Source organism: Leguminivora glycinivorella, chromosome 3 (assembly GCF_023078275.1).
Source record: "Leguminivora glycinivorella isolate SPB_JAAS2020 chromosome 3, LegGlyc_1.1, whole genome shotgun sequence".
NCBI classification, from domain to species: Eukaryota; Metazoa; Arthropoda; class Insecta; order Lepidoptera; family Tortricidae; genus Leguminivora; species Leguminivora glycinivorella.
In genome coordinates this window covers 11,862,104-11,889,822 of record NC_062973.1, presented here as the reverse complement: position 1 = coordinate 11,889,822, position 27,719 = coordinate 11,862,104, and the positions used below count along the sequence as shown (strand labels likewise).

The 27,719-nt window shown below is 38.6% G+C and overlaps 2 protein-coding genes across 2 annotated transcripts in view; one reads left to right on the top strand and one right to left on the bottom strand.

Annotated features, from left to right (window-relative positions):
• The first annotated feature begins 5,338 nt into the window (after positions 1-5,338).
• Positions 5,339-27,719, top strand: part of LOC125224863 (protein amalgam-like) — a 71,454-nt gene continuing 49,073 nt past the window's right edge. Inside the window, exons 1-2 of the mRNA XM_048128359.1 lie at positions 5,339-5,514; positions 26,861-26,955. Coding sequence (XP_047984316.1) covers positions 5,457-5,514; positions 26,861-26,955 — 153 coding nt within the window. The 5' untranslated portion in view covers positions 5,339-5,456. The remainder of the gene's footprint in view (positions 5,515-26,860; positions 26,956-27,719) is intronic.
• On the bottom strand, positions 10,995-15,951 carry LOC125224864. The gene is made up of 2 exons (XM_048128361.1): positions 15,071-15,951; positions 10,995-11,038 (listed from the first exon to the last, which is right to left on the bottom strand). Exons 1-2 carry the CDS (start codon positions 15,663-15,665, stop codon positions 11,019-11,021), a joined length of 615 nt encoding a protein of 204 aa, XP_047984318.1. The 5' UTR covers positions 15,666-15,951; the 3' UTR covers positions 10,995-11,018.

Below are 27,719 nucleotides of genomic sequence, written 5' to 3'. Positions count from 1 at the left end.
GATGGCGAACAATGTGCGTAGCAGTCCGAGCCGTCGTGACAAGCCTCGGTCCTCGTATGCCTTTTGCAGGTTGCTCCACGCTTCGCGAGCCGTCTTGGCATTTCTAATTTGTGGAAACACACAAGGCTGTACGTTTAAGGCGATTTTCGCGAGCGCCTTCTCCTGCTTCTTCGCGTCTTCATTTCTATTTTCAGGCGTGCTTATACACTCCCAAAGATCATCGTGGATAAGCACCATCCGCATCATAAACTTCCAAGATGAATAATTCTGTATTCCAGACAGTTTTTCGATGAAAACATTCTGACTGGCAGATGCCATCTTTTGTTTTTGTTGCGAAAATTTTTGAAAATAATTTGATGAAATTTCACGCGAACACTTCGGAAAATTATTACTATCGTAGAAAATTTACTGCATGATCTGCTATCAAGTTGGAAATATCCGTGGACACAGTAAATAAAATACTAGATAGTTTTCCAATGTATATTTGTGCGGCCGGCCGACCGCACAGGCAAACGAACTGAACCAAACTGACATGTTTACATAATGTGACATTGTCTAGAAGACGATTCTATTCAACCAGTAGAGTTTATAATGGTGCACATACGAACTTCATAGTTGATAAACTTACGTAGGTTCTAACAGATACGATACAGGTCAATTCTCCATACAAACGCTCTCGACTATTTCCTCCCTGGTTTTTGAAGATAGAGCAATGACTTTTTCAACACAGATTGTTATTATTTTTATCTGTGTCGGACCGTTTTGATTTTTTTACTATTTTTATTTTTAAAGACGCTAGAGCCAATCAAAAATTTCTTATAACGGCTTATTTCATATGGCTCAAAAAAAGGTGTGATCCTCAAGATCGGTAACAATTAGCCAAAAAATCTAAACGGTCCGACACAGATTATTTCATTGTTATTCAGATTCTCAAATTTTGTTCCGTATAAATAAGTTTTGAAGGAGGAAACAGTCGAGAGCGGAACCTCGATTTTAAAGATTTTTTCGCAATATCTTTTAACTGAGTTGTTCTTAATGGACAATTTTTTTTCGATAAATCTTAATAACACTAGTATATTTAACTGAAATTCCCAAATTGAAAGGGGGACTCCTTTCCATTTTAGCATTTTCGCTCCCGTAGCGTCTTAAGTCATAATGTATCCTTTGTCCACATTTTCGTTAGTCATAATTAGATTTTTCTCAGAAACGCGTAGCTTTTCAGGATTGCCAAAAAACAAACATAATTAGATTTTTTTAGCTTTTCAGGATTGCCAAAAAACAAACTTTTTTTTGTTTAGGGGGAAAAATGCAATTACGCATACCACTTGGGTGCGGGAACGGACCTGGTAGGCCTAATGAGGCCTCAAGTCTACCCACTAAATGACCTCCCCCCAGTACCACCAGCACCAGTCCGCAGTGCAGAGCACTACCTCCGGAGGCCCTTCATGACCTCGTTTTCTGTAGAACCGTACTCAGAACGGTCGACCTCTCAGGGACCGCGTGTGCAATGGATGGCAGGCGTCCCCGTGCCTGTCATCCTGCGATCAACCTACGGAGGCAGGCATCGGTCGTGTGCGACCCGTCTGCGTCGAGCACGCTTGCGGCGCCGTTGGTCGGCCATTGGGGCAATATCTCTAGCGCGTTCCGCCATTTACTTCTGCTGTATGACGTTTTCGCAAAAGGAAACAAACTTAACCCAACGTAATCAATCTATAGACGACCATAATGAAAACTCTGAAAAGTTAACTGTTTCAGAATTATGACTAATGATATTTAATCTGACAATCATTATGACTTGTGATCATTATGTCAAAGAAAAGAATCCAAAATAAATGTTATAGGTTATTTTTACACAAATTGACTGAGTCCCACGCTCAGGTCCCACGGTAAGCTTAAGAGGCTTGTGAAGTGGGTTCCAGACAAGGATATTATAGCAAGTATTGTTTATATTTTGCTGTTCCAAGTACTAAAAATGCTTGTGAGAAATAATTTCTCGATGTTAAAACGTGTTGAGGTTTCCGGGTAACAAATTCGATCCACAGAGATTACGAACAGCACCATGACGCATGGCGCTTTGAGTAAAAAACCCGAGAGTGTTTTGACCGACATACTTTGAAACTCATGAAATTGCGAACTGACAATTAACAATATTTTAATTGGAAAATCCATTAGGTATGTATTCTGTAGTTCAATACGTGGAAATGACGTGTACCTAATAAATTGAGTGTAATCCATTATTATATTTATCCGTAGGTATTTTAATTTTAGTCTGACGATCATTTTAGATATTACTTTTCTTTTTCCTCTTTACATATATATTTTTTAATTTATTTAAAGAAAAAAAACACAGTTACATAGTACCTTAAATTAAATTTTCGCCAAACCGTGAGACAATTTGTTGGCGTAGCGCTCAATTAAACTTTAAACTTTAAACTACATTAGATTAGGTACTTTACACTAAGATTAAGATTAAGTGTACAACATGGGGCTTAAAACCCGTTATAGTTGGTAGGTTTATACTACAGCAATAGGCTCAACTAACCATTCGTGAATGCTATCGCATTTCAATAAGGTTGGTTCGGTTGGTTTAAAGTTAATGGGTTTTTTATTAATCTTACTAAGACATCTATTAATGCATTTCTGGCTAAGGGGACTTTACCCGACGCCTCTTGACATTACAATAAATGATATTAGACTTCCACAGGTTCATGACATTCGTTTTCTCGGTTTTATTTTTGACTGCGGGTTGAAGTGGGATAAGCAAATCGATGCACTGACCAGTCGGCTTTCCAAAGCGTCATTTGCATTGTCCCGACTTGCTCCGGCACTTACATGTGAAAACCTTCGTGTGGCATATTACGCATACGTAAATTCAATCATTGCTTATGGCATTGACCTGTGAGGGCTAGCGGCTGATAGGGACAGGGTCTTCTTACTGCAGAAAAGAGCTGTTAGGATGTTGGCTGGGGTGCCGCCGTTTACTCCGACTGCAGGGCTTTTTCGTGAATTAAAAAATTTGACGGTGCCATGTCTATACATATTTGAAGTGGCAAAATATATGTATCAACACAAGAATGAATATGTCCTACGTCGACCTGACCAGAGAAAGACTGATCGTGATATTAAATCTGTATTAGTCAGGCTCGCGAAATCATCAAACTCATTGGAAGTGGTGGGTATCAAAATATATAATAGTTTGAGCCGTGACATTAAAGAAGCGGCTTCTAATGAGTTGTTTGTTAAAAATCTGAAGGACTTCTTAATTGACAAGGCATTTTTTACGGTCCGTGAATTCTATAGTAAGTTCAATTCAAAATGATGAATGTGTGTTTTCTTCCTTTGACATTTTGTTTTAATTTCTTGTGTTTTTTTTTATATATAATATGGTTAGTATTTAAATTTATCATTATTTTTTGACTAAGTTGTTTAAGATTATTTAAATTCCTTATTTATTGTATTATTGTTTTTGTATTTTTGACATGACTGTGTTGTTTGAGATATTAAAGGTTTTGAATTGAATTGAATTGAATTGAATTGAATGATCAGCAGGCTTTACAAGGTTTTTCAGTAACAGCCGCTTAAATTTGGTTTTCAAGCTGCCTATACCAAGTTTTGGTGATTCGAGTAAAAGTGGGTAATTATTATAAATTTTAGGAATTAAATATCTTTTTGTTCTTCGTCCATAGTAATTCTTTGCCGTTGGTTGAAACAGTTTGATTATTTTACTAGACCTAGTGACACGTTTACTTATCCTGATTTTTTTATGACAATCTGAGTAATAAATGTAAAACATTCAAATATATAAAAATTGTCATTGTGTGAAGATTGTAATTTTATTCTAATGCTTGGCATCAATCAATAATCAAACCTAGACTAATTTATATTTATTGTAATTTTATACGAGAATTTTATATTATGAAATAGATTTATCTAATTCTGTATTATATTTATAAAAGCTTTCTTGCTCATAAAAGGGTACAAAGGGCAAGGCACCTTTTATATTTTGTAGACACTGTAATAGTGGTCAGCAATACTACATATTCGCTTAGTACCCTATACAATTAGGTAGATACGAGTATATGCAGAGGAGAGGGGTGACATTTTTCTGCTCCTGCTGACTGTTGATGAATTTATAATCAAATCAATGTCAAATGATACATCGTAAAAACTGACTGTTTTCAGACATCGTTAATAAAAAAAAACTGCACCCGGGTTTAGTAACGCCAAAAAAATCAAACTATAGCTGCCAACACATCTTGGCTGCGGCTCAGCTTGCCCATAAAAAATAATGTTACGAACAACAGTGGGTGTTTCATATCTTATGCAACGCACATAAAAATATATATAACGCAGTTTTGCAGTTTTATCATTATTACCTACGACTTAAAGTTACACTCGCATGGCGATTGTGATTGCGACATTGCTGCTGATTTTATTGTAAGCTTCTTGATAAATTACGTTCCCTCAAATGCACTTGTAAATTTTGTTGATGTGTAAGTAGGAATAGGGTATTTCCTAAGGCTAAGCATTCTCTACTCGGCAATCGTTTGAGCTAACAGAATTTTTTAGCTTTAGGATTGCAAAAATCTACATATCTATATTTGTAATTATGTAGTACTAATCCAATTACCAATTACCACATACCTAAATACAGTCAAACTCTCAATGTATCATTAATATCAACTTAACCAAAAGAGGCCCAACCAGGCTAAACCATCTGTTACTGTATTTGGCATTTGCAATTTTTTTTTTTTTGTAATGGTTCATAGACTTTTGCTGGGTGACGTTGATGTGTCTGTTAATTCTGGTTGAGACGACTGACCTTAAATACGCTGCGAATAGTCACAATTCCTAAACTGTTTAAATTCCGAGTGAAAATCGTGCGTCACGTACCGTATCGGCTCGCTTTCGTCGCTCAATTAGGACACACTGTCCGAATAAACTAATCCGATCACGAACAAAAGCGAGAGACACTCCCCGAAAACAATTGCCAGTGCCAGTTTTCTAAAAGCTTTTTCGCTACAAACCGAATTGGGTCTCAAAACTTCACGCGATTCGAAAGAAACAAGTGGTAGCAGTTTATTAAAAAAATGTGATAGAGCGAGCGCTTGCGCGTAGTCGTCCTGGCCCTCTAGCCAAACGAACACTTGTTGACGTTCCGTGGCGAAGGCTACGCAGCTGGCTCCGTCGCGCCAACACGTAAGAGCGATGGAGAGGTACGATACGATACTGAGCGTCAACACACTCTTAGCTAGGGGGTCTGTGATTGGGTGTAAGGGGCAAATTTTAGTTGTGCTCGTGAAACCGGAGAGAGTGCCCAGCATCCCTGTACTTAACTGGCTCTCGGCCGACGCGAGAACTTTTTAAAATGTGTGCAAGTTGAAAATTCTTTGCCATTCTGACTGCGTTCATCGTACTTTAGGGCTTACATTAGTTCAGTTATTTAAACATCGAACATGGACAGAAAATTTATAATTTTTGCCGCGTTACTCAGTTGCGGTGTCTACGCAAAAGGTAAAATAACTAAGTTTTCTCAAACATGCAATGAAATATTGTCTTTACGTTCCTTAAAATGGGCTGGGAAGTATCGCTTTTTGGGCGCAACAACTCGAGAGGACTGTAAAGGGATTTCATATTATTTTTTAGGCCTAGGCCTGCAAAGTAACTTTTTTTTATAAAATATTGTCCTTTAAAGCATTTTTTATTTTATTTCATTGTATGTTTGAGAAAAGCACTATACATGCCTCGGCGTGAAAACGGATTCCCGGCCTCGTATCCCTATCCCTATATACCCACTTGGCCGGAATTCCTCATTTTCCCGGCCTCTGATGTAATGTACTATTTAATTTAAATTTAAAACCGAAATCAATTACACATATGAAAGAAAAAGTGACCAAGGCCTCTAGTGCCTGTTTTTTTCTTTGATATATGTAATTTATTTCGGTTTTAATTTATATATATATAGTGGTGTGACTACTTTAAGATAGCACAAGTTGAAATATTTTCAATAGAGTATAATTTGACTTGTGTTAATTAGAAATAAGTTTTAATTACATACTCATACTCATACTCATTTATTTATAATATTGTTACATATTACACGTCACAATTGATTTAGGTACATAATTATTATATGGTATATTAAAATTAAAATTATTATATTAGTATTCGTAGTTTGATATGTCGAAATACGGTAATACATTTTTAAATTACATATAATAATAATAAAACATATATTACATTTATTTATTTATTTAATATTTATTGCACGAAATAAAAATCTTGCAGTACAAAAAGGACCTAATGCTTTAAAGCACTCTCTACCAGTCAACTATCGTTATTCTTAATATTTTATTTTGAAAGACTTGACTTACCCGTAAAGTACTATACCTATATTTTTCATTGGACTGCGTAAGTAGATACCTATAGACGGCCAACCAACTCTTGGCACTAAAAAGACGGCAAATTTGAAAAATGTAGGGCTCAGCGGCAAAACGTCTTCATAAAATGCGTGCCTTCCTAAACATTGAAGTGGGCGGAACCATTGACGAGCAATGGATTGAAAATGTAGGGGCGAAGGTTTCATTCCCATAGAAAATTTGAATTTCGCGCACACATGAAATATACATGTACATATAGACAAGTACGAGTAACACAAACAACACATGGGTATTATTGATATATAAATAATTTGGTTCAGCAAATTCCTACGGTTGAAACGGGAACTCGGAAAATTTCGGAGATTTTACGATATTTCGCCTTTTCCCATTTTCGGAAAAATTTAAGGGCATGCCACTGATACCTAAGTGATGAGATGACAGTGTCCATTTATTTTGTCAATAGCAGAAACATTTATTTTAGACATAATAAAGACTACTTACTATCGTATAGTAAGTTTATTGAAACCTACAGAAGATTTTTAAAATCTTATTTTCTTCGAATTTATTCATTGTTCTTTACTGCAACTGAAAAATATGCGTTTATTATTTTACCAAATGAAACCTGGATTTGTTCTTTACCTATACTAGGTTTTTTCAACGCTCATGGTACTGGTCTAGCAACGGTATTTTTAATATTCTTCTGCTAGGTGTTTTTATAAAGATGCACATCGTACGAAACGAAGCATTAATTAATTTATGACTTTAATGAAGTTTTATATAGTAACAACTGAGTAACTGGTGCATATTTGATCAAAGGCTTGATTTCGAACAAAAATGGTTTGGTGAATTAACATTTATTTCAGTACCTACATTAATAAATAAATAAATATTGGAGGAAACCTTATACGGTTTACACATATCAACCCAGCCCCAAACTAATTAGAGCTTGTAGGTACTATGAGTGCTAGGCGACGATGTACCTACACACTTATATGTATAGATACACTCATATACACGGTCTTCAAATGTTGATTGGTTGTGAAAAAATATATTTCTGAGGTGATGCGTTCAAAAGCGGTAAATTACGAGAGACACAAAAGTAAACGTAAGGTATAGCGGGCCAAATCCCGACTGGGTGACTGAATAGTGTCCACCGGTTATATATGGTAGGGGTGTTCATCACAGTGTAATAATGGAAAAAATTGATTAGTTACAATTATCATTAATTATTATTATTTATGTAAAATGATTTATTTAATTATTGTTTGCACGTAGGTATGTCTGAGTTTAATGCCTACAATACCTACAACCCGCAAACCGCTCCTAAAATAGCTTATATTTTAGATAAGAATATAATATGTTTAAGTTAGGGCACTCAAGGTCTATTAACACATCATGTATTTTCACATTATTGTTCGTATGACTGTTTGTTGCCTAAATAAATAAATAAAAAATTGCCCCCCCCAGTCGAGATTTGTCCCGCTGTACCTTATTACATTACATACTTAATACCTTTGTGTGTAATAGGTATTCGGAATGTACCTATTTAACAGATTGGAGCCGTACAGCTTTCCGTCACCTTAATTGACGTTCAAAGTGGCTAGATGGACAGTCACCTGTCCGCCTGGTCCGGTCGACAAGCCAAATACTCGACTTTTGATCTGTCCTGTCCTCCGTAATGGGAGCCCTAGGGAGATCACATTAAGCTTACCTCGCGCCATTTTGACTCTTGGACTTTTTGCTGTCTAGGGGATTCATTGTTGGATTTAGTTGATTATTTGATACTTTTCGACGACCGGTCTGGCCTAGCGCGTAGTGACCCTGCCTTCTAAGCCGCGGTCCCGGGTTCGAATCCCGGTAAGCACAAATATTTGTTCCTGAGTCATGGATGTTTTCTATGTATGTATATAAGTATGTATGTATTTATCTATATAAGTAAGTATATCGTCGCCTAGCACCCATAGTACAAGCTTTGCTTAGTTCGGGGCTAGGTTGATCTGTGTAAGGTGTCCCCCAATATTTATATTTATTCGTTTTCCTGGATGGAGGTATACATGTAACACAATGTGGTTTTATATCAGATGTGTACACTGACCTTACCAAATTCGGTATTGTGTTCTGATTAGGAAAACGTCCGTTTATATTTTAAGCGATATTTTTAATTTTTAGGTCAGGTCCGATAAGTCGTCAATCTTCCATACAAATGCCAAACATATTTTGTGTTTTTTTTTGCCTAATAGGTACTTTAATACTTAAATGTCCAAATATGGTATACCAACTAATAAAGTACTTAAAGATTAGTTCATGCTTTTCTTTTGAAACTGTCACATAAATGTAAATCAATATGAAACAAATATATAATTTAACTAAATGAGGTCGTAATAACAAACTCATCCCTCCCGATCCCATTTTAGAACTATACAGAAAAGGTCCATACTTTCGAGCAATCCAGATCTACAACAAATTGCCTAACAGAATTACGAGCACTCTAAAATTGAACGCCTTTACTTCAAAGCTGCAAGCATTATTAATAGATAAAGCCTACTACTCCATCCAAGAATTTATGGACGACAATTTAATAGTATTTTATGCAACAGGCGTTTAAAGGAGGTCAAAAAAGACGAGTGGCGTGAGTAACAATTTGAGGCGAAGCCGAAAATTGTTATTGAGACGCCACGAGTATTTTTTGACTCAGTTAAACACCGTTGCATACAATACTTTTTCTACGACCATGCACTTAGTTTTTAATAGTTTTCTTAAATAAATTTCGTGAAATTCATTCTGTTTCCTGTATTTTGACTCAAAGGTTTGCACTGTCAGCTCGGCTGCGCAAAGCCTTCCCGCGCACGCCCGCAGTGTCGTTATAAGGCGTTGCCATGGTTACAGAGCCAAACAATGCGTTTTCAGTTTTTTCGATACTGCGCGCATGCGCGGAAAGCCGGCGGACGCTGGCTTTGGGGAATAGACCTTTATGTAGGGTTTTAAAGATCTGTGCACGACTCTGTAAATGACGAATAACAGTTCGGGAGTAGAAAAAGTAAGTTACCTACTCGTAAACACAAAATTACACATCCTAATTATAAGAAACAATGTACATAATTTTAAGAATATTGCCATACCCTTCACAGGTGTGCTCATATTAAAATAATTTTATTGTAACATCCTGTACGTATACCATGATAAGCAAATAAATGATTTAATGATTAATGATTAATGATTGACCGAGACGTCACTCAACTCGATTTCAAATTATTCCATACATCCATATTTAGGAAACGGTTCATATTCGTTTTGAAAGGTATTAAAAGAAACTGATTTGACTAAAAGGGAAGTAGCAAATTATACACTATTTTAGTTTAGTATGCTTCGTTCAATCCAATTAAGTTCAAATTCAATTGAAACTAATAATGTATTCTTCGAGTGGAATTATAATTCGTTTCAGGAACTTTGTTCATTACGAATTTATCGTAAAGTATGTGTCTAATTAGAGAAAATGGAGCACTTGAACCGGATTCTTCATGAATTGGGCTGAAGCTGAATAGAAAGCCCTTATAAAGCAATGTGAGGCTTTTTGTTCATGTGAAAACTTTGAATACGAGGCCTGGCTCGCCCGCACTTGATGCTAAGCTTCTGTTTTTTTACCTCGTTACGGTCAAGCGAAAAAAAGGATAATATTAGACTTATACTAACCGGGATATAGACCGTGATTACCTTTTTGGTTTTTGTCGAGCTCCCGATATTTCGACGCAGTTGCATGCATCATGATCACGGAAAACTGACGAAGGCGGGTGGATGTTAAAGTTGCATAGACAGCGCGTGATCTACCCTCCTTCGCGCGCGTCGGCTGCGTTCACTTTCAGCGTTACCACTGGTCGCATTCACACTCGATGGTCTGTCCAAACACACTACACTCACAGTGTCACTACGTTTGTTCAACAATTCTGACTTCAAGTGGTAACGCTGAAAGTGAACGCAGCCGACGTGCGCGAAGGAGGGTAGATCGCGCGCTGTCTATGCAACTTTAACATCCACCCGCCTTCGTCGGTTTTCCGTGATCATGATGCATGCAACCTTGTTCTGCGTCGAAATATCGGGAGCTCGACAAAAATCAAAAAGGTAATCACGGTCTATATCCCGGTCAATATTAGTCTAATGAAAATAACCGTGAATCATTCAAAACTCTTAAGGATAATATTTTTAACAACCTATACAATATGTATATAAAGGCACGTAGTCGTGATCGTTTTGTACACCTTTATTCGAAGACTCCATCTTGGTGGGTTTTCGGGCTAGGAGACCAGGTTTGTCGAAATAAAAGTTGTTCCGAATAGCTTAACACACGTTTATTCGAGACTGATATCGAATCACACTTTTAACACAACGATTGATGCAGATAATTTACGATTATGATTATTATAACGTTCCACCGTAGCACGTGAGGCGCGAGCGCATCATGGCGACGACCGAATCTCAACTGTCAGTTCATTCAACATGGCCGCCACCCCAGCGCTCGGTGTTACGTCAGTTTGACAGTTCTACCATTCAGTTCAGAAATCAAACAGGCGACACTAGCGCCATCAAGTCAATTCTCTTGATGCGCCGTCACGGCCAACCTGACCGTCGCACGCCCTCGTGCGATTATTGATCCGGTGGAGCATCTGTAAGAAGACATAAGATTTTAATAATTGTCCGTTCGACCATTCCTGACTGATAAGGCAAGTACGTGGCCCTGTACATCGCTAACGTTAAACTCAGATGTGACATACTTGCTTGGACGTATTCGTGATTGTCTCACACCCAAGCTAAGCTCTCTTGACCTCTTAGGTGCGGACCGGGCGCTGCTCTGACCCTTTCGTCCAACCTGCTTTTACTTACTATGTACCCCACATACAATTTACCTCACATAAACGTATGGCGTGATCCGGGCGCACTGGGCCCCTTCGATCAGCCTGTCACATTACCGACGGCGTGAACCGGGCATACTGGGCCCCTTCGAACAGCCTACCACATTACCAACGGCGTGAACCGGGCGTACTGGGCCCCTTCGAACAGCCTACCACATTACCAACGGCGTGAACCGGGCATACGGGGCCCCTTCGAACAGCCTAGTACCACCTGCGGCGTAGCCCGGGCGTGCTGGGCCCCTTCGACTAGCCACCATCATTATGAGGCGTGGACCGGGCATCTATAGCCCTTTCGACCAGCCTCAAGAACGCGATCGTGATGCGGACCAGGCGTCTGGAGCCTCTTCGACCGACTATTACCATGATGTTGACACAGGCATATGCGGCCTTTCTGCTGGCATAGCTTAAGGCTACCAATGACCAATATTCGGGACCGGATTTACTACTACTACTACTACTACTCTCATTTTAACTAAGTTTAACTCTAACTTATGTACAAGATTCTAGTAAAGGCTCGCTATCCAGTTTTTTTTTGACTTACTTTCATTTATGCGCCCTTCCGTGTTTGGCGCGTGTGATTCTTCATTATCTGAATCGGTAAGGGTATCGGAGCCGGCGGTCATGGTGCGGTCGCTACATGCCGAGAGTGTATCGCTGTCGCTATCGTCATGGTCTGCTTGTTCCCTATTAACCGCCGTCTCGGCCTCCTCACTGTTTATCAAATTAGTAGCAACTTCAACCAACCCCTCGAGACCGTTTGGCACTAAGCGCAGATTTTCGTGCGAATATTTGTAGACTCGATTACCCCCAGTGATAGCCCTCAATTCATACCTGTCGTTTTCGAGCACTTTAGTGATAACAAAGGGGCCGCGGAATTTTCTTGATAGCTTAGTCTGATTTCGCTCACTACATTTTATAAAGACGTAGTCTCCCTTCGAGAATGGCTTAATACGTGCCCTACCACGATTGAAACGTTCGGCGTCAACCTGAGCTGCTTTTTGGATGTTACTCGCAGCTTTATTTCGAATTTCATCTAAATTTGCGCGTTGGGGAGACTTCATACCGGGACATGTTTTAGAAAGGCCTAGTGATTGGGCGCTAATGCCGAACATGAGCTCAGTTGGGGTAAACCCTGTTGTTCTTGATCGTGTACTATTTAATGCTAACTGTACGCTGTCAAGTTCTTCTCGCCATACCTTATTGGAATCGTTTTCTATAATCGTGAGGAGACTTTTCAAGGTACGCATGACACGCTCCACCTGTCCGTTAGCCCGCGATGAGCCGGTCGCTATCAGGTGCAGTTCAATATTGTGTTCGTTACAGAATTCTTTAAAGATCGAACTAATGTAGCACCGCCCTTGATCAGCTATGATTCTTTTTGGTGCTCCAAATAACGAGACTGCTTTCCGCAACGCTCTTACAGCGCAGGCGGCATCTAGGGACTGAGTATATTCGAGTAAGACGTACTTCGTAAAACCATCAATAATAACCGACGCGTATTCTTTTCGGTCACTCTTGCCGCTAAGTTTGCCCGTGAGGTCGATGTGTATGGTGTGCCAAGGTACTGATATCTTAGGGATGGGATGCATTCTTACTTGTTGGGCTCCTGATGGACCTTTAGAGGCCTTGCACACTATACACGAATCGACAAATTTGCGCACATTTTTCGCCATTTGTGGAAACCAGTATTGCTCATAGATTTTATCCAGAGTTTTGTCGTAACCTAGATGTTTAATTTCACCGTGAACGTGATTGATAAGAGTCCAAATAAGTGATCGCGGGACAATAGGCAACCAAGAACTTGACTTATTACGTTCTACCTTTCTATAAAGGATCCCATCACGTACGTCGTAGGTATGAGCTAAGCCTTCCGGAAGCTGATTATTCGTATGCTTATTTATTAGGTCCTGAATTTCAGAGTCACGTTTTTGTTCAACTTGAAGCCAACTGTCATGAAGCTCGACAAAGTTAACCGCTTTGCAGCGAGTGCTTGCAGTCTTAGCAGACTCGCAAATGTCGTTAGCGGTCGTCATTGAATCGGGGAGGGGTTTCGCGACAAGTAGTCAGCGTGCTCCATATTACGACCTTCTTTGTACACGACATCGAAGTCGTAAGCTTGTAGGTACGCCCACCAGCGATGTACTCGGGGAGACAAGTCAACTTTAGCTTTCGAAGCTTTTAAGGAATTGCAGTCGGTGAAGACTGTGAAATGCTGTCCATAAAGATAATGTCGGAAGTTCTCGACTGCTCGCACCACTGCCAATGTTTCCAGTTCATACGAATGATACCTGGATTCCACCTCGGTGGTGCGGCGACTGAAATAAGCAACCACGTGTGGTACGTTATTTTCCCTCTGGATTAAAATTCCCCCATAGCCTTCTGAGCTCGCGTCCGTATGCAGCTCTATCGGAACATCTGGATTGAATATTGTCAAGACCGGCTCAGAGGTTAATATTTCGACAATTTTGCTATGTACCTGTTTGTGACGTTCAGTCCAAGTTATGGGCCCCTTTAGCTTAGTGAGCGGGTAGAGTGGACCAGCAAGGGTTGCAAACCCGGGAATGAATCTCCTAAAATAAGACGCTAACCCCAAGAATTGCCGGACCTGCGTAGCTGTGGCTGGAGCTGGTGCGTCAACTAGCGCTTGAATTTTTCGTGGATTGGGTTTTACCTCGCCAGCTTTAATCGCGTACCCAAGATATTGGACTTCAGTCTTCATGAATTTACATTTCCTAATGTTGAAAGAGAAGCCGGCTTCTGAAAGAGCTGCTAAAACAGCATCTAAACGACGTAAGCCTTCAGCAACATCTGGTGAAAAACAAAGTACGTCATCCATATATGCCAGGGCTACAGTATCTTTAAGAGATTTCAAGGCTTTGTTAATGCAACGCTGGTAGACGGACGCCGAATTTCTTAGCCCAAATGGCATGGCCAGGTACTCGTATTGACCTTCCGGTGTCACGAAAGCTGTTCGCTCTACCGATTCAGGCTCTACCAGTATCTGGTGATAGCCAGATGCCATGTCTAGTGAGGAAAAGTAATGCGCACCAGCAAGGCGGTCTATTTGGTCGTCAATCCTCGGGAGAGGGTAGTGCTCCGGTCGCGTGTTTCCGTTAAGCTCCCTGTAATCGACGCACATCCTGTCAGAGCCATCCTTCTTCTTCACTAACAGGATGGGACTCGCGAAAGGAGAAGAGCTTTCGCGGATAACGCCGGCTTTTAGGAGTTCGTCTACTTTGCTCTTGACTATGTCCTTCTCCGCGACGGATAATCTATAAGGTCTACGTTGGACGGTCTTGTGTGGATCAATCGGTTCAATTTTTAAACGGCCTGTTTTTACGCGACGTGTTGGAATGCCTTCAATAAAGTACTCACTGTATTTTTTTAAGATGTCTAATAACGCTTCTTTTTCCGCGCCTACAAGATCTGTATCGATTTCGCCTACGTCAAATAGTTTCGTGTTACTACATAGATTTGCTTCTTTACGGACTGAGAACCTAAGGCAATCGCTGTCAATACCGGCGTGAATACCTAGTGCCAAAACGTCTCTACCTATCACAATTGGCTCTGGCAACACATGATCGGGGACGACATGAAATAGGAGGGGCAAGTTAATATCTTGAACTACCACGGTGCTCATGATTTGTTCGCGACAACTAATATTATCACCTATTCCCACAAGAAAGCAAGGGTCGTTATGCTTCGTACCGGCTAGTTTATCTTTAATACTGCTTTCGACCAACGAGCAGGCAGCACCTGTGTCAAAAAGGAATGAAATAAGCTCACCAGACGATGTCGACAGGATACCTCTGGCTGATCGCCGCTCGCAGATGTGGACTTCCTTGCGCGGAATCATCTCGTTGGATGGTTTCTTCTTTCCGTCAGGGCAGATGGTGCTGATGTGTCCCGCTTTTCCACAGGTGAAGCAGATCTTCTCTTTTTCTTTCTCCGGTAGCTTTATGGTATCCTTTGATTTTATGGAATCGCGTCGCTTGCGGCAGTCTTCAATTTTATGTCCTCGGTTACCACAGAAGTGGCAGGTGCCCGAGAAACGCGTGTCCGAGGAGCTAGTTAAACGAATCTTCTTTGAGTCCGTTTCATTAGTGTCATGATCATCGTGGCGTCTCTTCAGTGATATACCGCTCAGGATCCTGCAGAGCTGGGCCCTTGTCGAGACCACGTGCGAGTTTAATTCTCTGCGAATTAAGGGGTCTTTCTGCGAGAGAACCGAAATAGCAAATCCGGTGACAACTTCCTCGTTCATTTCCACCTTTGGGACACGTTCGATAATGTTCCATAAACGTGCTGCCGCTTCCGTGGCGGATTCTTTGCTTCCTATTTGAAACTTAAGGATATCGTCAAAATAGTCCTGCATTAGCATCGGCCGATTAAACTTAGCAAGCAATATTTGTTTTATACGGGGCCATGTTAAGTCATTACATTTTAGCGAGGTAAGGCATTTAGCGGCACGTCCCTTTAAAGCATGCGTAAGAGCAAGCAATAGCTCGGGCCCCGTCAGATTACGGCTATTCACTACAATTTCGGTAACATTGCACCAACCTTGTATGTCTGCGTCAGCTTCGTCGGGGTCAAACTTGACCAGTTTTGTCTGAGCTTGGCCCGAGGACGTATTTTGTGTTGTAGTAAGTAGGCGGGATAGGAGTGCCTCCATATTGCCAAAAAAATAATTTGCACTTCCGTTGTCCGTCCTCGGAGAGTCGCTGTTGACGGTGCTGACGTTATTGGCCTCCTGAATATCAGGCCCTCGGCATCCCACTTCTGATAAAGGCACGTAGTCGTGATCGTTTTGTACACCTTTATTCGAAGACTCCATCTTGGTGGGTTTTCGGGCTAGGAGACCAGGTTTGTCGAAATAAAAGTTGTTCCGAATAGCTTAACACACGTTTATTCGAGACTGATATCGAATCACACTTTTAACACAACGATTGATGCAGATAATTTACGATTATGATTATTATAACGTTCCACCGTAGCACGTGAGGCGCGAGCGCATCATGGCGACGACCGAATCTCAACTGTCAGTTCATTCAACATGGCCGCCACCCCAGCTATATGATGAATGATGATATACCTACACATTTTGTATACCTATTTACGAATATATTATTCAAACAATCATGAGCATCTAGACATTGTTCGCGCCCGCCCTCTTTTGAATTTAGTGCTGATAATGGTTGATAACTGACTTTTACATGGGTCTTAAACTATTTCCATATAAAAAAAGAAATTTATATTTTTGTCCGATATTTTGATATCTATATCATACCTAGGTACCTATTAAGTATCCGGTAACTTATTTAAGCAACATTTTTTTTCGACTTGCGAATGCAAATAGCATAGACTTGCATTGTTTGTTTTTATTTTTATATGTAATGTAAAATACCCTATAATGGACGGTGATGTCATTATGGACAAAAAAACACAAATCCTTAAAAATAAGATTCTAAAATTAGTTTCTAAAAACTGACGGCAATGCACCATAAACTAGAGTCATAGAGCTGCTTAATTTTCAAGTTTCATTTAATTCAGTTATTTCTGAAGGATTTAGCGGCAAGATAAAAGTCGTCAGTTTACTGAAAAAAATATCAGGACGAATTCTTAGTAATGTTGCTAAGAGAGTTGAGTTCATGTATAAAATAATAAAAATAATAATACTCGGTGTAAACTTGAATGAGTTTTACTTACTGCATTAAGCATGAGATAAGGTATAAAACATACTAGTTTGTTGCTCCAAAGATATAAAGAAATAGTGTTATTTTGCGAGTGTCCATAACTGGAACCGGAAAACTACGTATCTCCTATGATGGACAAGGAACAATTTACGAAACCAAAATTTACAAGAAACAATCCTATTTTAAAATAACCCAAACTAATTTTATTTGGGGTATATAAAATTGACCACAGAACTGTGAAATTGACTCATTGAGTATCAGTTGGCTTTAAAAGCAAAATTTTAAATTTATTTCACTGTCCATAATGTGGGATCCATTACTGGAGAACTGCCGTCCATAATTGGAGAAAAAATACCTCGTTTTAATCTGTTAACTATGAAGAAACCAATAGGAGTATATGTTCTGCAATACGCTTGAATTTATGTAAAAGAAGGATAAGACTTTCAAGTTTTAACACGCTTAGCGGTAGAATTTTTACACGTATCAGTGAAATATCAAAAAAAAAAGGCAAAGTTTTATCTTAAACTGTCCATGATTGGGTCCGTTACCTTATCCGGTAATTTATTTTAGCAACATTTTTTTCGTATTGCATTAGACTTGCATTGTTTATTTTTATTTTTATATGTATACTAATTATGGTATTTAAATGTAGTTACAGTCAGCATCAATAGTTACAGATGACACAAGGATACCAAAAATACATATTATTAATATATCCTAAATAACTTATCAATATAAATATGTACAGTTTGCGGTCAGAAATGTCAAAGTGAAAAAAAAATCCGTGTCTCATAATGACTTTTTGTTTAGCGGTTACATTGCCTACAGTCAGGTGTAAAAAAAAAACACATGGCACGTATCTTATTTGCTTCTACGACAGTCGAAAACACGAAAGAATGATGCTTTCTATCCATGAATCCACTATAACTCTTGAATTATATATGAGCTAAAAGAAAGGTTTTGCTAAGTAATATGCAATTTGAAAGCTTTTGTCCATCGCACACTGAAAATGTAAGAAGAATCGTTTCACTTTGTCGACGTATAAATAAATACTTGATAGATTGAATGCTTTGCGTATTTGCCAGTGCTTGGGCCCAAATTTGAAATACAATACAAACAGGTTTTATTTATTTCTGTTAACTTTAAGGGAAGGTTCTTTAGGTCAATTACAATTTAATTTATCTAAGAAAATTAATTCAAAAATGGCCTTCTATGGCCTGCGCGAAAATGCAAGATACATTTATACATAGGTATAGGAGGATTTTTTCACAGTTATAAAATTGTTTTCGCGTCCCAAATTAAATTGAGGCGCAATCTACACACTAACACTTTATAAAATAAAAGTTAGAAATTCAAGTTTTATCAATAAGTTAATTAATCATTTCTTAGTATGACATGTTGAGTTATGAAGAAAGTCGGTATACAGTCTATAAAAGAAGTTATTATGTAGTAGATATTTCTTATATAAAAGAAGTAATCAAGCTGTCGAATGCAAAACTCTAATTAACGAGCTTTCCTTATAAAAATAAAACAAAGTTAATAGAAACTTCGACAATTAAGTGTACAGTATTAGAACTGCCAAGAACAACATCTAACTTGCAATTGTTTTTAATAAATCTTATACCTTTAAACAAGCAATTCTTGTATATTTGTATATATACCGACGATCTCGGAAACCGCTCTAACGATTTCGCTGAACTTTGGGGGTTTTCGGGGGTGAAAAATCGATCTTACTTAGCCTCAGATCCCGGAAAACGCGAATTTTCGAGTTTTCATGCGTTTTTCTTTCGCGTTAGTAAACGCCGACCGCGCATCGGCTGGGCGTAGCTCAGCTGTTGTCGCGAGAGGTCGGTCTAAGGGACCGGCCACATCTAAGAGACGCATGTCCTGAGGTGCGGAACGGACGTCCGCGCCACGCCGCCTGAATGTAATTCAAAAAACGTCTCCTCAGTACATTTTTTATAGGAAGGACTTAAGACGCGCTCCAGGTGTACAAAATGTACTGAGGAGACGTTTTTTGAATTACATTCAGGCGGCGTGGCGGAGACGTCCGTTGCGCGCCCCGAGACAGGCGACGCTTAAGTGGGAACGCTGCCTAATGTTCGCAAGCACATCGCAGGTGTCAGGGTTTCGAATCCCGGCCAGAAATAAAGTTTTTTTTTTGTATTTATAAAAGTTTTTTTTTTATCTAAAGACGTGATATAATAAAATAGAACCCTGATATTAGCGTATAAAGCGTCTAGTTAAGTATAATATAAAACTATTATACAATTATGTCAGTCTGTATTGTTTGTAAGGTATGCTGGTATAGGTAGGTATGTACAGTACCGGCCAATAAGTAAAACGAGAATATATGGCGATGAGTAGAAAAACTGTAGTAAGGAAACGACAAAACCATAAAATATCGCGTACATACTCGTACCTACTTCTCTGTTTTGTTAACTAGAACTTCAAATTTTAATAATATTTTGTGACATTCTTTTTCATCTTAATTTCCCTGGAGTCCCGTAAAATCTACGTTCGGCGACAGCTTTTGTTCGCCTTCTTTTATATTAGGTATTTTAAACGATTTTATTCTTCCTAACTCTGTCACTAGTGTCACTGGGACCTTTATAATACTTGTGAATCTTGTGATATATAGACCACGTAACCCCTTATTCATAAACGTACACTAAAGTTATTAAGCCGATAAAGTTCGTTTGTCCCTTTCCGACGTATTGGTATGATAGAAAGGGACAAACGAACTTTATCGGCTTGATAACTTTAGAATAGCCAGTATAGCTACGTTTATGAATAAGGGGGTAAAGTATATAGACTGACCAGAAATATAAATATGACTCTTGTCAGGAGGGCGCTGTTAGGCCGTTTTCACATTATCCGATCCGATATCGGATATCGGACCGACATCCTACATCCGATAAACGCTTCCGATAGTGTCGGATGTCGGTCCGATAAAACGCATTGTTCCAAATCAATTAGGTATGATTTTGTGTCAAAAAATATTTAAAAAATGTTTTATATTTAATAATTATAAGCACTATATCCTAAATATTATATTGTAAAATTAAAATAACGAGCATAAAAATACTCAGGGTGTCAGGCAAAATAAATAATTTTACATTCAACTATATCTACAACAAGATGAAAAAACTAGTATCCGCAATTCGGACCGATGCATTACAACCTTTTTTTTTCAATGGAAATTGTCAACTAATTTGAATTTCGATCATTAGCAGCTATATTTAATAGACGCCATTTTTGTCACGCACACTACTACAAACGTATACATACATTATATACGCACACAAACAAATATTATCGGCCGACAACTGATGGCCCTCAGAGGGTCCGGCATGCCAAAAAATGTCGGAAGCGTCCTGCCGATATCGGCAGTTCCATGGTGCCTCGGACAAAAACTGTTGTAGGAGAGTGCCATAGGCATTAAATCCGCAATTTTTGCGTTTTATATTGTTTTTTAGTAATAATGATCTATTAAATACATAAATGAAGACCTGGAAGCGCATAAATCTTACATTTTACATCCTTCCTACATCCGATATCGGATCGGATAATGTGAAAACGGCCTTATTCTGATGTATGGGGTGTCAGTTCAGTTTAGTATGAAGAAAATAGTTCTAATGAATTCCGCAAGATGGCGCGTAATCATATTTCTAGTCAGGCTCTAGACTACTTTACTTAGTGCCTGTGAATAGAGCCAGCCGGCCTAGCTGAGGTGCAAACCATTTGCGTTACGACAACGAAATGCTTTATTTACCTATAAGTACCAAAGACATATACAGAGTGGGGCCTGTAACAAAGGCGAAGAATTGAACTGTATGCTATTCTCCTTATACTGATCAACATTTGTTCAGTGACTTTTAAAAATTATGAAGTCTTTAAATTTTTTATTTTTCATACAAAATAAATATTAGCTTCAATGTACGCCGTTATTGTTGTCATTGACTTGTCTGTCACACTTTAGACTTAACAGAATTCGCAATACATACCTCTTAGAAAAAACTTTCAAGGCTGATAAAAATCAAAATACAAGTTATTTTTAAAAGTCGCCGAACAAATGTTGATCAGTATAAGGAGAATAGCCTAGAGTTCAATTCTTCGCCTTTGTTACAGGCCCCACTCTGTATAACTCCGTATAGACAGATAAAGTCTAAGAAAAAAACGTATCTCAGTACCATACAGGAAAAGGTACGGTGGCCAAGATGGCGTTACACCTTTGGGGTACTCTCAGCTAGATGGCGCTAATGTTAATATTTGACATTTTAATTTTTAACACATATCAAGCTAAGAATATGGGCCAAATTGTCAAAACTGAGGTTCAAAAGTTTTAAGCCTGTGTCAAGAGATGGCAGTCTATGCAATTAGTATGCACTGTGATTGCACATTTTACTTCGACAGTAATTCTCTATAATACTCGATCCTCTTTGCCTATACTCTTCTATGTTATGGAGCTCCCACACTGGGTGTTATATGTTATATCCCACGGTGTGACAGGGACGGCGCGATGGCGCGATAGCGATGTCCCTGTCACACCATGCATGAGTACCATTAGTGCAACAGTCAACTTGTGTTTTGTTAATTTCGGAGCGTAGGTAAGAGATTGCCACCGAATTTTCGCTGTATGGCTAATATTAGGTACTGCACACAAATGTATATATTTCTACTATAAATAACTACTTACTAACTAACATTATTCCAAATATTTACCTATAAAATAGTAAACACATTGAAAAAAAATGTTTTATTTATTTATTTAAACTTTATTGCACAAAAATACACAAAAAATGTACAAATGGCGGACTTAATGCCAAAAGGCATTCTCTACCAGTCAACCATAGGGCCGAACAGAGATTCAATACAAATGGTGCAGAGAGAAAACAAAAAGGAAAACAAAATTAACAATACATAAAATAGAAAGAACTTAATATATGTACATATAAATACCTAATATTTATCTAAATACTATTAAAACAGTAAAAATCTCATAAGCAGCAAATATATTAAATAAAGTATCAAGAGCTATCGGCCGCCCGTACTGAAAGCGAGGACCATTAACTTAAAAATAGACATAAAAAAACTATAAAGAGAATATTGATATTATTAGGAAGAATCGGAATAATATTGGTTCATGCGCGTTATGCATCCCATTATAAAGTAAAGTTAGGTGCGAGTTACGTGTAAGCAAGCACGTACATACCTTCGTACCCTAACGTCGTAGTGCATAATTATGTTCATTAGCTTGCCGTGCCTGTAAGTACGAGTATTACTTGTATTTTGATTTTAAAACAAAGTAGGCACTTTATACAATTGTATATTTATATATATATTGTGTGTGATCACATTTAAAAATATCGATATGTACACAAAATGGACAAAGTGATAAAAAAAAAAGGTATTTCAATATATGGGCAACAATGTCGTTTATATAATAATATACGGTATTTTATTTTTACCGATATTTTTAAACGCGACTGAACTATACTCTGTTTTTATCGGACTTAACGAGGGGGAAGAAAAATGAGATATTTCTACGCTTTTTTCAGAGGAAAACCGATTAGGGTAACCATTAATACCTAACGGTTGAAAATCGAACGCGCCAAATTGAACTTGGATAATTTATTCTCCAAATAGGCAGCAGATGGGTGCTCTTACACTTTAGATTGATTGCGCGGATATCCTAGGGGGCGATGTAAGAAAAACGCGCCATAATTTTGAATGCGAGTCACGGGACATTTCACAAAACAATAGTTTTAGTCTCGAATTTAACACCTTGTATAGTTCGCCTCATCGTTTTCGATGACGGAGATCTCAAATAAAACTCGCTTGCTCAGACATGAATCAGTGGTGATTTTAACATATAATTGTTTTAACCCTTAAATGTATGAATTTTTCTTTTAATGAGATATTAATATATTACAATGGTTTTCTGACTCTGGGAAAAACCCACCCACCCCCGACCCACCCGTGGTCACCCGTTGACCACGAACGCTGTAAAGAGTTCGAAACGTCGGGATGTATTTTAAATTCATTATACGCGATTTAATCCGTTTCCATAGTTTTATTTCAAAAATATTTAAGATTTATTTTTATACTAAATCAGTGTTAGAAGTTAAATAGGCCAAATCTTATTTATATAAATATATCGTAATTGGTAAGTTTTATTTAAAAAAATGACTACTATCAAAAAGGTACACTATTTGTGGAATCTCTATGATAAAATGTTTAAACATAAACCAATTACTAACTCCGAAAAAATCAGCCTAAATCACATACTAAAAATCGCCATCGTCCTGTTTTTTCACACTTTTCCGCCATTTCATCTTAATCCTTAAATAATAAATAGTAAATCATTATATTATTTAATTTATTTAATTGTTCATTAAGTAATAATCAATAAATCATATCATCTCCGGTTGTTCTCATCTAGCTAACGGTGAGTACTTGCACAGGCATAATCTTGTAGCCAGGATCATTCGGTTGTCTATTGTTTGCCCGACAGTCATTTAACATAATATTCATTTGCCCGAATCTAACTTGCCTGAATTTCATTTGCCCGAATGATTTGTTTACCATAAAAATCATATGACATACTCGTTGTTTATCCGAATATTACCTTCCATAATCATACAATGCCATACTATTTGTTAGCCATATTATTAAGTGCAATAATATGGTTTCATAGAATATTCAAACGCCATAAGCAATTATTGCCATATTAATTGTTGCCCATATTATTACATAACCTAACCTACTTTCTGATAGCAGTTTTATTTTCCAGGGGTCGCAGTTCTAACCTAACCTAACCTACTTTTCAAGCAGTTTCCTTTTCCAGAGGTTCACAGTTCTAACCTAACCTAACCTACTTTCTGATAGCAGTTTCATTTTCCAGGGGTCACAGTTCTAACCTAACCTAACCTACTTTCTGATAGCAGTTTCATTCTCTAGTCCTTCTAGTACCTATTATAGTAGTTTTCGATTCTGCCAAAGCACATTATGGAAATTGACTTTTCTGGACGCTAATTTGTATGACAAATGATGGTATGGAATGTGGTAATTACGGATTTCGATGATTCTGACAAATTACATTATGGAAACTGACTTTATGGGAAACAAAGTTTCTGGCACTAGATTAATATAGTAAACAATGATTATGGCATAAGATGTTATGAGAAACAATATTATGATTGTTGAATAGGATGGCAAATAAAATTATGGCAAATGAAATTCTGGCAAATGGGGGTATCCCGGATCATTCACCAGCAGCTTGCTCTTCAATACGGCCTTGTGGACCGCGAAGTACCGTACTACAAGTACAGTACATACCTGCGCCAGTTCTCAAAAATGGTCGTGCCACGCTCTATTGGGATCGATCTATTATCATTATCACTGACAGGACTATTGTAGCCAATAAGCCTGACATTGTCTTTAGATAGATCGCAACGCCGGGCCGTGCTCGTCGACATCACCATCCCCCATGATGAGAATCTCGTGAAAGCCGAGAAGGACAAGTCCAGTAAGTACCTAGACTTGGCTTACGAGATAACCGCCATGTGGGATGTTGATTCGACGATTATTGTCCCGATAGTCGTTTCAGCGAACGGTCTCATAGCGAAGAGTCTCGACCAACATCTCGAGAGACTCTCGCTAGGTGGTTGGATCAAGGGTCAGATGCAGAAGGCGGTGATCTTGGACACGGCGCGGATAGTCCGACGGTTCCTCTCTCTGCAGCCCTAACCACTGGCAGCTTGGGCCCTGCCCCGCTGCTGGCGGCACCCTAGGTTAGGTTTTTAGGGTTCCGTAGTCAACTAGGAACCCTTATAGTTTCGCCATGTCTGTCTGTCCGTCCGTCCGTCCGTCCGTCCGTCCGTCCGTCCGTCCGTCCGTCCGTCCGTCCGTCCGTCCGTCCGTCCGTCCGTCCGTTCGTCCGTCCGCGGATAATCTCAGTAACCGTAAGCACTAGAAAGCTGAAATTTTGTACCAATATGTATATCAATCACGCCAACAAAGTGCAAAAATAAAAAATGGAAAAAAATGTTTTATTAGGGTACCCCCCCTACATGTAAAGTGGGGGCTGATATTTTTTTACATTCCAACCCCAACGTGTGATATATTGTTGGATAGGTATTTAAAAATGAATAATGGTTTACTAAGATCGTTTTTTGATAATATCAATATTTTCGGAAATAATCGCTTCTAAAGGAAAAAAAAAATGCGTCCCCCCCCCCTCTAACTTTTGAACCATATGATTAAAAAATATGAAAAAAATCACAAAAGTAGAACTTTATAAAGACTTTCTAGGAACGGTTTTTTATAATGTGTTTATATATTTTGTATTGTTTTGTATGTGGTTTTGTATTTTACTTTTATAATCATATTAAAAATAACTAGCCTAAGAATTAAAATGAATAAAGATAATAATTAAGCAATAAATGTGATTTTGGATAGCTACATATCAAGCCACGGGCCATCAAATATATGATGCATACATACATCACCATGCATTTAAGGGTTAAAACACTATTTCAATTACCAATTAAAATTTTGAAAAAACCCCCGACCGCGACATAGTGGACCGGTTTTCATAAAACGTGGCTAAGAACACCCGACGAATTCAGCCTTCAAACAAAAAAACGAAATCTAAATCGGTTCATCCGTTCGGGAGCTACGATGCCACAGACAGACACACACACAAACAGACAGACCAGACACGTCAAACTTATTCGTCGTTTTTGCGTCGGGGGTTAAATATTACAGGCCGCCTACGAGGCGTTAGGTAAGTCTCAAAATATATTCCTATCATTATATATTTATATCATGTATTTTTTTTTTCAAAATATATTCTAAAACGTACCAATAATTTAATAAAAATAAATGGGAATCAGTGTTGACAAAAAGATAACTTACATACCTATTATGAGTAGCTTCTGTTTATAATTCTATGCGCTAAAAATAAAATATAAATATTAGAGACATGCAGCGGAAAATTGTCATTCTAACTCCCAAACAAAACCGCGTGTTGTGTTGATGGATTTTTAAAATCACCCGTCCATTTTTAGGGTTCCGCACAGAAATTTCATATATATCATAGATCAAGCAAACGCAGATGCTTGCCCAAACTCATTCAAAACGTCTAGGTAGTTCGACCCGACACACAGCTTTCGCGCTTACTGCCCTGGCCTAACTATGCTTAATGCCTTTTACAGACATATAAACCACTAGCCGTTATAATTATCTGATCAAACCCATTCGGGTTTCTCAAAACTTTATCCCTCTCGTCCCACACACATAAATAAGAATGTGCGTTATAAATAGACAGAACCTTTTAAACTTGAATCCAACTCACACGTGACACCTTTTTCACTTATGGCGCATCATATTCACACGGACAGCGGGGTTTGAAAAATGCCTATAAAGTGCGCACTACACTCTGCAATAAAAAATGTACGAAATATTTGAAATATATGCGGATGTACTCACGTCAATATATTGAGATTGGCGAAATATTTCGAGTGATGTAGATTGTATGAGTGCTCGCTCATACTGATGCCTGATGAAGGGTCCATATGACTCGAAATATGTCGCCAATCGCGATACATGGACGTAAGGACATCCATATATTTAAATATTATTATGTCTCACGAAAGTTTAACGTCTATAACAGTGCCCGCGGGCCGCGAAGGGACTGTATCCGGCCCGCCACTGGTCCTTCAAAATAGTGTGTGATATGGCCAAATTGGCCAGTACTGTATTAAAAGTTCATTTTTGGTGTAAATCTGGCACGCCTCAAAATTCTTTCATACTATATTTAGGCCCCCAATGAAAAAAAGGTTACTCACCACTGGTTTATAATGTATGTTTGTTTCAGAGCCGCGGTTCGTGGACGAGGGGTCAAACGTGACAGTGGTTGTGGGGCGAGACGCCACGCTCACATGCCGAGTGGAGGATTTGAACGATTATAAGGTAAGTTGCCCGTGTGGTGACCAGTTAAGAAATGTGCCACCTTTCCTCCCGTGGGTGACGAAAAGCAAGGGGTCAGACTGTCTCCCGATCGGGCGATTCCGATAACGTTCGGCTCGCATATGGTACAACGTGTCGTCCCATAGCGTGCGCTGCTACAGACTAGATAATTACGTGATTGACAACCCTAAATAGTCGAAAGGGATAGAGCCATACATTGTAAAGAGACAACTCGTTTGACCCTGAACTGCTGTCAAACTTCAGTTTTCTAGGAAGTGTGCTTTCTGTACGTAAGTACGAGACGTAATTATTCTGTAGTAGAAGTCGACTGTGGGATACCTATGGGTTCAATTGTGGTGTGAGCGATGGCTAGCAACCTGTCACTGAAATATTACAATTTCGTTTGCTTTCAACCCCTTCATTGCTAAAAATGGCACTGTAACTGTTCTTCTTATATTTATATAGTACTTACTTCTGGCCGAAGAAGTTTTTACTATTTTTAAGACTATGCTGCTTACAATCCTACAGTAACTTAAAAAGCTTCGTCTACATTTTGAGCAGCTGAAACTTTCATGAGTTCTTGAACTTTTATCTTCTGTCCTTTTATTTTTTTTATATACTTATAAACTTTAGTTGCATAGAACAAAGCTGTGTTTTCAACTGCGCCACCCAGTGATAATAAAATTACAAAAGTTACACTTAAAGTTGGTGTAACTGATGTAGCTTGGTTTGCTAATAAGTTTATTCATCTACAAAGGTGTACAAAT